At 40.7% G+C, this 13,059-nt stretch overlaps 3 protein-coding genes across 3 annotated transcripts; 1 reads left to right on the forward strand and 2 right to left on the reverse strand.

Annotated features, from left to right (window-relative positions):
- The first annotated feature begins 27 nt into the window (after positions 1-27).
- On the forward strand, positions 28-3,201 carry LOC118417090 (zinc finger and BTB domain-containing protein 20-like). The gene is made up of 2 exons (XM_035822488.1): positions 28-117; positions 931-3,201. Exon 2 carries the CDS (start codon positions 954-956, stop codon positions 2,277-2,279), a length of 1,326 nt encoding a protein of 441 aa, XP_035678381.1. The 5' UTR covers positions 28-117; positions 931-953; the 3' UTR covers positions 2,280-3,201.
- On the reverse strand, positions 3,105-9,680 carry LOC118417095 (cyclic nucleotide-binding domain-containing protein 1-like). The gene is made up of 11 exons (XM_035822495.1): positions 9,522-9,680; positions 8,669-8,817; positions 8,117-8,250; positions 7,529-7,590; positions 7,099-7,174; positions 6,654-6,786; positions 5,998-6,107; positions 5,374-5,524; positions 4,939-5,006; positions 4,661-4,720; positions 3,105-4,261 (listed from the first exon to the last, which is right to left on the reverse strand). Coding segments are annotated over exons 1-11 (1,017 nt in total). The 5' UTR covers positions 9,524-9,680; the 3' UTR covers positions 3,105-4,189.
- A 451-nt stretch (positions 9,681-10,131) lies between these two features.
- Positions 10,132-12,993, reverse strand: LOC118417528. The gene is made up of 5 exons (XM_035823111.1): positions 12,725-12,993; positions 12,290-12,368; positions 11,668-11,796; positions 10,786-10,826; positions 10,132-10,148 (listed from the first exon to the last, which is right to left on the reverse strand). The coding sequence occupies exons 1-5, from the start codon at positions 12,822-12,824 to the stop codon at positions 10,132-10,134; spliced, it is 366 nt and encodes a 121-aa protein (XP_035679004.1). The 5' UTR covers positions 12,825-12,993.
- Between the last annotated feature and the right edge of the window lie 66 nt (positions 12,994-13,059).

Consider the following 13,059-nt stretch of genomic DNA (forward strand, 5'->3'; position numbering starts at 1 on the left):
CGACAGTAAATAGCACAGCCAACATCCGGGCATTTGATCTTTAAAACTGGCGCTCCTAGCGGTTTGTTTTAGCACTGCAGAAAAGTAGCAAGAGACCAGAGCCAAGCAAGTCGTCAGGTATAATTTACGATTTTTAGCCAAGTTCTGTAACATTTGTTGAGCTGGTATTTTTCACCAGAGAACATATGTAAACCCAGGTCATCATCTGATGTGCTTTGGAGCAAAATATCGGTGGTAACCACTATTTTAAAGCAATTATGAATGTTGACTGTACAACGTGTGCTTGGATGAACAGCTGTTGCTTCACAGCAAACCGATAAATGGATAAACAGCTTGTACCACGTTTTCTAGTCTAACCAAGGAAGTTAACTTGATACAATGACATACCAAAAATGATGCATAACATGTACAATATGTTTCTTGCCTGCGAGGACCTGCCAATGCAATGTCAACGATAAGCTCTTCGCAGATTTCACTACGCAAGTGCAGGCAACAGGAATTGTAGGTAATATTGTACTCAAAGGTGAAGGTCCCAGACATGTTATCTCTTTTTGCAGGCCCCATTACGTTCCAGACATTGTTACGCAATTGATAGGCAATTGGTCGAGACGAGACTGTTTATGTCTCACAGGCCTTTACCTTTGACATATTACGAGTACATTCATGATGCTTGCACATGCATATACTGAGATTTGCAAAAAGTGCTTATTCCAATCCAATATATGGAGGATAACCTGAAATGCTGAATTAACCCTTTGAAATTTCGATTTTGTAATCAGAGGAAAACAGGAAAGTAATGTGCACCAATAGTACAGAGACATAGTTTACTGAATTTCTCTCAGCAGTTACAGATACCAATTAAAGTTACAGACAGCCCACAGGACAGAAGTATGAGAATTTGTAACCTAAGATTCATCCAATCTTCTCCAGATCTGTCGCAGCCCATCCTGGCAATGGCTGCAAACGTGGACCACACCCAAGAGTACCCCAACCACACCCACTCCATCCTCAGCCTCTTAAACCAACAGAGGAGAGCAGGGCATCCTCTCTGTGATGTCACTCTGGATGTCGGCGGGAAAATCTTCTCCGCCCACAAGGCCGTGCTCGCCGCGAACTCCCCGTACTTCCGTTCCCACTTTGCGTCCGATGCCCGGACGGACGTGGTGTACCTGAACGGACTGACGGAGAGGGGAGTGGAGGTCATTCTGGAGTACATGTACCTGGGGAGGCTCAACCTCAGCATCGAGAACGGACTGGAGGTCAACACCGCGGCGAGCTTCCTCCACATCATGGAGGTGGTGGCGGACTGTACCCACTATCTGGCAGCAGCGCTGCAAGGGAAGGGGAAGAGAGCTGTAGAAGCGACGTCGCAGGCGAGGCAAGCGAGTCTCGAACAGACCGTGACAAAAATTTCGCAGATTCAGCAGCAAAATGTGAGCAAAGCAGACTCGATGATTCTGGCATCAATGCTGGGTAGCACCAGGAATGCACCACCCTCATTTAGGGGTCCAATCTCTAGGGAGGAGACAATGCAGTCCATGACATTTCCAATGTTGTCACAGCCAAGTTCTGCTACAGGGCAGGCGTGTAGCAGCTCCTCCCAGCAGCTGTCGCCTGTACTGCATGCCACACCAGTTATGTGTCAGCGGAATCCACACACCACGGAAGACAGCAGACTGGGACATTTATCGCCTCCCTATGCAGACAATCCAAAGCAACGCTGTAGTACTACAGCTTCAACTACGGATGAAAGACGAGTCTCTGAGAGCCAGGAAGGCTTCAGTTCTCTCGTGTGCAAAACTGAAGAGGAAGAGGTGATCTCCCTCTCCAGTAACGAAGACTTTCCCTCCGACATGGACTACCACAGGGACTCCATGAGCGAGCTGGCTCAGCAGGAGGAGGGCGGGTTCCCCAGCGGGAGGGCGTACGTCCGGCCGGGAGAGACGGGAGACGAGGAACGGCCGTGGCTGTGCATGGAGTGCGGCGCCCGCTTCAAGACTAAAAGAGTCTTGCAACATCACTTCATCTTCCGGCACAGCGAAGAGCGGCCGTTCATGTGCACGTGCTGCCAGGCAAGGTTCAAGAGGAAGTGCGAACTGAAGCGGCACATGTACACGCACACGGGAGAGAAGCCCGTTCCCTGCAGGCTGTGTCCGGCGAGCTTCATCTGTAGAAGTCAGCTGTTGCAGCATCTGAAGTCTCGCCACAGTTATGCTGTTACTGACCAAGATGTGAGCAGTCCAAACAAAAATGAAGAGGACTCCTGTGGAACATCTTAGAATCCAAAACACTGTTCTTATAATTTTTATGCAGCATTATAATAGGTGATGTCTTTTAGGCATGAACATTCACTGGCTAGAAAAGTGCAGTATAGGTTGCCACGGCACAAACTAGAATGATAAGAGTGCTCAAAAACACAGAAACCACAATGGCATGGCATGGCTCTATAGGGCATGGGACCAATATTCAGAAAACATTAGGTAGTTTCATGTCATGACCACTCCACCCTGTTCCCAATGTTCAGTACTACCTAGATATGCTGAACACCACTGGGCACTCTAGGAGCATACTAGCAAAGAAGGACTTCATAGCAATTTGCTTTGTTGTGTCCAGCAAGCATATCTGTATTCTTTTACATGTGTCTACTCTGATGTGTAACTGTTAGCCACAAGATATCCTGTACTACAGCTTTTTCTGATGTGGAAATATGAAAGCTCTGTATCTTGCTTTAGTAGTCCTTCTTTTTATACTGTAAATGTTATACTCAGTTTATAGTATCAGCTGTGTACATTGTTTTCTTTTTAAAGAATGGCAAAGGAGGCATTTATTTAACTTGAATATTTATGCTAATTCATGCCTTCTCATTCTACATTTTGTATTAAGATAAAAAATTAACTTTTTTTATTCTAATACATTGTACATCTTATTAGACATACAAATCATACTTGTTGATGATGATCACAAGCTTTTCATGTGGATTAAAAAACACTGTGTGTATTTCCACCTAGTTCTTAAAGATATTTTGGTCAAGATGCAATCAACTCAGTTTAACATGATTTTATTCTGCATTCCTGCACCAATTGCAAGCCAATACCCAATTTCTAAGCTCATATTGTACAGATAGCATTTAATCTAGTTATGCATACATGAATAACTTTTGAGTTTATAACCACTCAATTACAATAAATAGGCAAGACAACTCAGCTCAATACTTTTTACATATTTATTGCAGCCCAGCTTTTTAAGTAAACTATTTACATGGGAACTGATACATACACTGTACATGCATATGTGTTGTCATGTGTTACAAGCAAGCAATCATACCCTGTAGAACATTGGGCATTCATCATTTTTTGTTGTAGGTTTTGAGACAATGTTTCAGAACCAGAAGACTACTCGGAACTAACTTTATACATGTTTCTGTTCAGAAAGATGACAAATATAGTTGGGGCAAGGCAAGAAAAAGGGCATATTGTAATTCACTTTGTCCTAACTTTCACAGTCTGAGAAAATTTAACTTGTTCTCAAAACTAAATGTTCACGGTGGCAGCAGGTGCATGTAAAAAAAATAAATCAGTGATTTATTTGTTATCGGTAATGATAATTTCACGTAACAGTCATCATTGTGAAAACTGTAAACATAAAAGTACATTAAAAAAAGTCAGGAATTACAGTATTTGATACGTATGTGAATATTTTCTTAAAATCAATGACTAACAAAGGTTCTTGTACACAACCAAAGAGTTTATACTTGGCCAACGTTTCGGTGACCATCTCTCACATTTGGGACTGCATTCTTCACACTTTTCTGTAGTGCAAAAATGTTCCCTATTATCATGCAGGTAGTGTTTCATCTATACAAGTTCACAAAGTTCAGTTATGTTCCATCTGGGCTTGCCTTACATCAGTACAATTTCTATATACAGAAGCTTTTCTGCTTATGCACAGTTTTTAAACATCATGATTAGGAAAATATAGAACATTCTTGTTAAATCAAGGACGTTATATCATGTCCTTGGTTAAATGCAGCAATGGCAACAATCTATACAATAAGTTTTGGCCACTTGTTCTTACTATAGTACAATCTCTCCTTGCATACTCAGTACGCATCAGTTTTGTCCTTTCAGTATTTTCATACTGTTATCTTATAAAATTATATACAACAGTAAGGAGAAGATGCAGCATAAGTCTATGACTTCTTCCACTTCCCATAGCCTGGACGGATACCAAGAGCATTGATGGACTCAATCACAATCCCATGCTGTAGAGGAAAAAAAAATAGCTATAAGTGCATCATATACAGTAAACAAGGAACAATTGTTCAATTTATTCAAGCTTACCCTTTTTAGAGCTCAGCTGAAAATTCAAGTATTTTTGAACAGCAGTAGATAATATACATTTGGAGAGATGGTCAAGAAAGTATCTTGCATCTCTTATCAGCTTATCTAGTGTCAAGATACTGGTGGCTATATTCTATGCATGGCACCGAGCATATAGGAAGGAGTATGGAAGTTGAAGAAACTACTACTACTTGATTCACCCACTGCTGTAGTGCTTGCAAACCAGTTTTGCAAAAGGGTTAAGGAAATGGGAGAGATGGGTGCTGCCATACACAACATAAGGTATAGGAAGGTGTAACTTTTAATAGTCATGGTCTCACCTTATATTCGTTCCACTCTCTCTTCATCTCTTGGGACATGTATTCATTGTGGATGTCATCCTTCAAGAACACCAACATAAAAAAGATATTAATGCCAAAAAAAACTAGTAGCACATGTAGTAAGTTTATCAATGTAGAGGATACTGGTTACTCAAATTCTAAATTTCTCCTCTATATTGCTTAATCAATTGGTAGACTGTTCAAATAATACAGTAATAATTGTCTAGCATGCCCAATTTCTTTGGACAATTCAGAATGATGATGTAGAAATCAAATACCTGAGAAAGATGGGCAAAGTTTGGTGCAGAGGACTGGAGCAGCAGTTGTCGTGTGGTGTCATCAAGTTCTGTATGAAAAAACAAACATTGGGGCTTAATAGAATGAAAGCAACTGTCACAGTACAACTGTTTAACTGTACGTAATGAACTACACTGAATCTACCAAGTTTAATATGTCCATATCAATATCAGTGAGTATCAATGTCAGACAACTATCAATGCTGTTACCTTGTTGGCAACATCCTCTAAAGTAGGAAGATTTTAACCTTGTCAAGTGCATGTATTGATATAGATTGCTGTCAAGAACAATGGCATTGAGGACCAAACACAAAAAGTTGAATAATTCCTTCTGTTGACATCACACAAGTATAAAGATACTAAGGTCAAGTTTAACTTTACAAGTTTGACTTCACACTTAATAAAACAAGGCGTTACCTGATAATTTCTCCTCCGTGATGACTCCCATAGAAACGGGGGTTGCCGTGACAACAGAACAGGTAAATGGCATGTTCTCCAGGATGCTGACCTCCCCGAACGATTCAAACTCCTTCAACCTGCCGACCACCACCTGTTTTCTCTTTTTCACCTGAGGCATCAACATACAACACGTCATGAGCTTCAGTTTATGTGGAATTAGGAATCAATCAACAGAATGATACTGTTGACTGTTAAGTCATTTCTTTATACTAGTAACCAAAATTGAATCAATAGTGCTCATTGAGATAGCAATATTTTTCTGGAAGCGCTTTTTAAATCTGGTACATTTCATGGATGGTGCTGCTGTCAACCATTCGAGTACTCACAAGATCAATCAATCAATCAATCAATCAATCTTTATTGCACAAGAATTTTATGGGTACAATGTATGGCAAGTTTGAGAGTAATACATGTAAAGAACATCAAGACTAATATCTAGGCAGTTGCTTATATATAACAATGATAATGAATTCTATGTAACAAATGACTAATCGGTATGTCACTTTAGGTGAATGTCACGAATTCAGCATTAAGTAAAGATATGCTATGAAGTTGTAGAGCTATAACTATTGAAAGACTCACCCTTTGGCCGTTTGGTAGTTTGTGGAGAGCCTCAACCTCCCGCAGGACATGGCACTCCCCTGACTTGATAAAGGCTATGAAGGGGGCCTTACTTCCCTCTGTCACCACCACTGGAACACAAAACAACACACTCTAACTCTTGTATACTACAGTCAACTGTTTGTAGTTGACAATAACCCAAACAAAATACAATAGTCAATGTCCAACCCCTGGAAGACAGGGAACAACGGACGCTAAACCAGATAGTGAGTAAGTGAGTGTAAGAATATAGTTAGCAGTGAAGCTATACATGTAGCACAACATGATAGAACAGTAAAAAGTGCCAACTGTGCTAGCCTAGCACATTGTATATCTTACTGTCGTAGTAAGAGTATTGTATTACTTTATCTACTCATAATTCACAATTCTAACCAACCCAGTCCAAATTAAATCAAACAGTTTAGGTGACCATATAACAAGAAAATTGTACAATTCAAAATTGTACATAGCTTCTAAAAATACAAGAGTTAAGGTCCAAAAGAATAACATATAAATATAGTTCATGTCATAAAAAGTAATCATTTTGCATCATATCCATAAGAAGAGCACATACCAAATAAGTTTGGGCCCAAAGGAATACAATCATATAGCTTGATATTGCGCACTGTTCAACATACCCCAGTTTGGGTCAAACTGCTCCCAACTGATAATCCTGGCCAGTTGTCCCACGGCAAGGCGTGGCCAGAGCTGATAGACAGGACATGCCTGGACTAGTTGGGTCTTCTCAGACTTGTCTCTGTGTTCAAGTTGCTGAAAAAAACAGTCAAGTTAGTCTTCAGTCCTATCATTGATGTACACTAGATTACAGCTAGTAAATGCTACAGAAGACTTGACATCAAATGCAAGAGTATGGAAAGCAAGACAAAAAAACAATGGACTTTCAAAATAGGAACAATAAACATAGTAGCAAGAATTGTAGTGACAAAACATGCAGCATATCACAACCAAAAAGTATTTCATTACTGTGATAAACATTGACTCTCATTCTCATATCTATATGTAGATACAACATGGTGTCAGAAGTGGGATTCGAACTCACACCCCAAAGTAATGATTTCTTACCTCGACCACTTTCTTGTAGTCATTGCTGTAGATGATGAGAAACTCACAGGGCTCTTGGGTCAACACAGTCAGAATTCTACAAAGAAACAAAGAAAATCATTTGTCAATGTTTAAGAGTTTGAGCAAATTTTGTAGTAGGTAATCATGCAGGTCCATATTTGAAGTCATTTTTGAAGTTAAGACTTATTGCTGAGTTAAAAGTCTATTTTGTATGGAGGATATGGAAATTTCATATGTAACATCAAAGGAGTTGCATTGTTTTCTTGACCATCCTTACCAAAAATAAATTGCTTGTCAGTACATTTAATGTAATGACAAGCAATTTATTCTTTCTCTGAAACTAAAGGCTGCCGAAATAACTAGCTCAGAATTTCTGTAGGTCATAAGCTGCCCATACAATTATTGTGGAATAAACAGAGCAAGATCTTACCTGCTGTTGGACTCTCTACCTTCTACTCTTTCCAGAGTTCCGAAACAGTCTCCAACTCCAAGCTGTACAAAAACAGAAGACATTTTTCATATCATGTTCACATAGCAATAATAGAGTGATCAAGAGGTAACAGTCTAGCTTGGCAACTGTACAAACCATCTAATGAAATGTTTGTTGCATTCCTAGTATATGTTAGCCTGAATATTCCTTTCATTGTGTGCAGTACATTTTGATGTTGCTGGGAAAGTCTTTCCATTTCACCCCTATATCCTGACACCCCTATGCTCAAATAGCCCTATGTTTCAATACCAATATGTCCAACACCCCTATGTTCTGACACCCCTATGTCCTGACACCCATATATTCCAAAACCCCTATGTCCAACACCCGTATGTTCCAAAACCCCTATGTCTAACGCCCCTATGTTCTGATATACCTATGTTCTGATATCCCTATGTCCAACACCCCTATGTTCCAATACTCTGTCCAAAAAACCCATAACCCTAATCTCAACCCTAACACAGGACTGTCTCACCAAAAAATCTCTCACCATGTATATGAGTATTCTTCACATGATAACAATCTTACCTCAGGTGTGATGTCCTCCAGGATGGGAGTGGGGCAGTCAAACTCTGCCACCTGGCTCAGCAGCTTGATGTAGGGCAGGGTCTGGGGTCTGACACTGCCTTTCAGGATCAGGTGCAACCCCTGGTTACCAAACACTGGAGGAGAGATGGAAGACAGCAACCTTTTTAACTAGGAATTTCTTTGCAGGAAACAATAACCTAGCATTCTCCAGTCCAAAGAAACAACTGTTCAAGGTCCCCAAACACCACACAGTCTACACCTATTGAAAGGAGTAGACTGCCCATGCTGTGAGTGGATCAAACCTTAGAGTCAGAGTAATCTTGCCCAGTTTGCATGTACTGTACAAAACTGCTTTGTTAAGCCTAAAGGCAGTTTACTGGTAATGCAAAACAAAGTTTACCAAACACTGGAGGAGATAGGCAAGACATGTGATATCTAGCTACTACCAGTCTGGTCTTACATAGTTTGTACCTACTGCACAAAACTGCTGTGTTACACCTAAAGGCTTTTACCATTTATACAAAACAAACAAACAAACACAATGTGACTGACCAGGCACACCCGTCTCCCTCCAGACGTCCAGTTTGGCCACGGTGGCCATCTCCTTCAGGACCTCATCACTGACCTGGTCAGCCATCGTGGAGAACAGCTGCAGACCCTTGAACACCGTGTGGTGCTCTCGGGCGGAACGCTCAAAGGGCCTGGAACAAAGTAATAAATTTATTCAGTTGAAGAAAATAATTTTTTTTTACTTTGTCAGACTTGTAGGGCTCAATCATACCTTTTACTTTGCATTTAATCTATGGCAGACAAAGATTATAACACAGGTAGATTTAGATGAGACTTGACATTTTGGCCTTTCAAAAATATTTCCCTGGTGCTGACTGTGTTTCCCTGTCCCTGGTGCTGATTGTGTTTCCCTGTCCCTGGTGCTGAATGTGTTCACCTGTCCCTGGTGCTGATTGTGTTTCCCTGTCCTTGGTGCTGACTGTGTTTCCCTGTCCCTGGTGCTGACTGTGTTTCCCTGTCCATAGTTCTGTCTGCATTTCCCTGTCCCTGGTGCTGACTGTGTTTCCCTGTCCCTGGTGCTGACTGTGTTTCCCTGTCCCTGATTGTGTTTCCCTGTCCCTGGTGCTGACTGTGTTTCCTTGTCCCTGGTGCTGATTGTGTTTCCCTGTCCCTGGTGCTGACTGTGTTTCCCTGTCCCTGGTGCTGACTGTGTTTCCCTGTCCCTGGTACTGTCTGTATTTCCCTGTCCCTGGTGCTGACTGTGTTTCCCTGGCCTTGGTGTATTTTTCCATTGTATATTTGGACGATATCAGTAACTACAGTGTACAAAATCATCCTAAAATTACATTCATTCAGCTGTACATCTATCAGTATTCAAGTGAGTTTCTTTGCTCACATTTTCCTGAGAATCTTGCGCAGTGTTCTGATGCAGGCCTGCCTCTGCTGCTGTGGATTTTCCCTCCTTTGTTCCCGGTGAAGTTTGGACAGGTGAATCCGGATGTCATGACTCGTCTCCTGCAGGGGTGCTAGCTGATTAACCTTGTGTGACGACAGCGACCCTATAAAGGCAAAAATTATGTTCGTTGATGTTTTCTTTGGGTTGGCAAGTGAAACAAACTTCTTTGCACACAGCCAAAGTCTTTAAAACCGCACTGATGTTTTGGCTAGCTGCAGTGCAAACCATTCAGTAGTTTATGTACCACTAGGATGGTACTAGTGACCAAAATGTCAGCAAGGTACGAATTCTTTGGTTGAAAACAGAGAACTTTTCTATTGAGCAATCTTTATAGAAATTTTCCATTTTTGAGATGAGCTTCATGTAGCATCTCATATTTCTTAATAATGCCTAACTAGCGTAGAATATATTGTCATACTTTTTATCTATCACCTGAAAATTTGACATCTTGTCTTTAGCAAAGTAATGTTAAGTTAACTGTTTTTCATAAACTTTGTACTGTCATCCAATTGTAAAGTTATCATGGTAGTTTACAACCAAATGTAATGTACTATGATATGCATGTGCCTAGAGTTATTTGAACATACAAGTCAGTTAAATGGTAGTTTAAGAGTAAAAGTTTGTTCCATGCCCGTAGCCAGGGGGGGTTCGGGGGGTTCGGGGGCTTTTTCAGGATCGAAGGTCCACTTTTTCATGTCCAAGATTTTTTTTCAAAGGCATGACTGATTTGCATTTTTCCTTGATAAACATTTCAGCCAATCGTAGTAAGTCTATCAGCAAAATTTGCCCCAGAAAGTGCAGGAAATGGCTTTTCAGAGGGTCCAGATTTCAAAATTTCCCGGACCTCCATTGCGACGCCTCACGCCTTTGGTGTCGGACATGGTAAAAATATGTCGAGGGAGTTGGCCTCAAAGCCTTGTCCTTTAATAGAAATTCCATTAAACTTCGCAAGCAATTTTTGACGGTTAAAATGCAGGAAATGGCGTTTCAGAGGGTCAAAATTTCATAGGTACCTCACGCCTTCGGCGTGAGTCTCGCGCCTGCGGCGCTCGATGGTCCCACATTTACTAAAAAGAACCCCCCAACCGAAATCCTGGCTACGGGCATGAGTTCGTTTGTTTGTTTGTGCCTTGACTTCTTCATTAGGAAAGGCTGCAATATACAACATAGACCAAAGAAAGCAACCCAAAACATTGTAACTTACCGACAGACATTAAAGAAGTGTGCTTGGACTTTTCCGGTCCTCTGTAAAATAGGTACAAAGGAAAGAACAGTACTTAGTCAATGGAAGCACACTACAAGGACAAAATGATTCACTCTATGGTACATCAAAACATCATTTCTTACACTTTCTCCTGACAAGAACTTTGTTGTCACAGCTGACAGTTACCAAGCCTTAGACAGATAAAGTGTTGATAATTGACAACAAAGCAAGTAAACTGTGTCAACTCAGTTCTCAAAAGCAGTAACAATTGCTTGTAGAAAAGTTTGCAAAGAATACTCCTACGCAGTCCAGTACATGTACATTCTTTGATGGAAAATTTGCTGCCCATGAAAAATGTGTGTTACCATGACAACAATGAAGATTAATTTGAAAATTCTGAAGTGGTGGAGCCAGTTCTGAACAATGTTTGTATTATGTTACTATTGTCTGTGTTGTTGTTACGACAAAAACTAGCCACTTGAACCTTGCACCCAGCAAAAGGGACTTACTGCATGCCTTTCTGCATAAAGCTCAACAAGCCATTTCCATTCTACAGAAGTCAAAACCTACCCCACATCATATCCAGTTGCTTGAGGAACTGCTTTTTGACGTATCTTATTACCTGGATGTCTAACCTTCATCGACGCATAACCTACCCACAAATGTAGCAAAAAGCATAACTGGTGTTTGCCTAGCTTGGATGTGTAATGATCACTTGGATTAATCAATATTCACTAACCCTAACTCCCCCCTGCCACCTGAAATATGTCTGCCTGAGGAAAAAAAAATTAATTTCTACTGATGCACTTTTAACAATGCAACAAGGATACCCACACAACTCTATCAACTTTTCCTGAGGTAAAATCGTAAGATAGTACTGACTTGCTATAACTACTCCTGGCTGACGCTGTCTTGCTGGGGAGGGCGGACAGCGGTGTTGGTTTCAAAAACATGCGGTGGTAGTTTTCCATGAAGGTTCTGTGGGCATCCGCGCTTGATTCAGGACTATATCTGTAACAAAAACACAAATTGTTGCAATATCAACTTATGACTAAAACAAAAAGTTATAATGTCAACTCATCCCAAGACTGACCCACTAACGCAACTAAATAATAATGTTACCAGGACCTCCTCGAGAATTGTTTTGAATACATGCTGATATCTTAAGTGAATATATGAGGGATTAACTTACATTGATACATATACGTAAGTATTAAATAGAGCTATTAATTAGATTCACCCCCTCGTAAACTTTTGTGGCCTTATGGTGCCCAATGTAATTATGAGACTTGAAAAGAAAAAAAAACTTTTAAAATGTTAAAAATGTAAGAATTTAACATGAGAATTGATGTTTAAAATTTAAGTTGGAAAAGGATAGATAAGTGATGTTAACTTAATAACTTTATATGATAATCGCAGATTTTGAACTTTTATAGGCATATTTTGTTAAGTGGCCATATCAAATGACCAGCAAGTAACTCGATAAGGTGTCCAACGAACTCACTTGCTACTGAGCCCAGGGATGTTGGTCAGCCAGGACAGCTGGTCATAGTCTATCAGCTCCTTTGTGGTTTCTCTAGGCACTGTGGGCAAGGAAAGACATAGTAGGAAAGTAAGAATAAAACACATATGCACAATTATTCTGTTGTAGTGTTGGATGTTTTGTAAACGTAGCATACCGAACAGTATTCACTATATTGTAACGCTAGTAGTTCGGTCATATAACGTTACAGCAAGGTGGTTTTATCGACCTCCTTGGTTACACTTACAGTCACAATAATTTGTTTCGAAATCTGACAAGATTGTGCATTTACGCATCAATAAATCAACATTTGAATGCTGTTTATGCTTGATTCGGCAAAGAAAAACCTATATACAACGTTAAATTGGTCGGAAACATAAATCTAGCGTAAAAGTTGCATACAATTGTGACAAATACCTCTTTGTTGCGGTGTCCGTTTCAGTCTTGTTTCCCAGCTCGGTTTGCTCGACCAGTCCCCACTGGCATTCTTTCCTCCTCTTGACTTCAGAAGTGCCATTTCTATGCCCAAAAAGTGGCTGTATTGTGCCTATGGGTTATTAAAAAGCTACATGTCCCGTAGGTGTCTGTATAGACCTGTCAGTGCCTAGCTACCGCCTCTGTTGTAACCCTACCCGCGTGTTCGGCTATGCGTCCTGCGTTCCCAGGTAATTACGTGACGTCACGGGGCGAGGCTATTTGCACGGCGGGGGTGCCAGTATCGACTTTCACCACCTGTTTGTGTGTGCTTTACA

Source organism: Branchiostoma floridae, chromosome 6 (assembly GCF_000003815.2).
Source record: "Branchiostoma floridae strain S238N-H82 chromosome 6, Bfl_VNyyK, whole genome shotgun sequence".
In the NCBI taxonomy this organism is placed as follows: Eukaryota; Metazoa; Chordata; class Leptocardii; order Amphioxiformes; family Branchiostomatidae; genus Branchiostoma; species Branchiostoma floridae.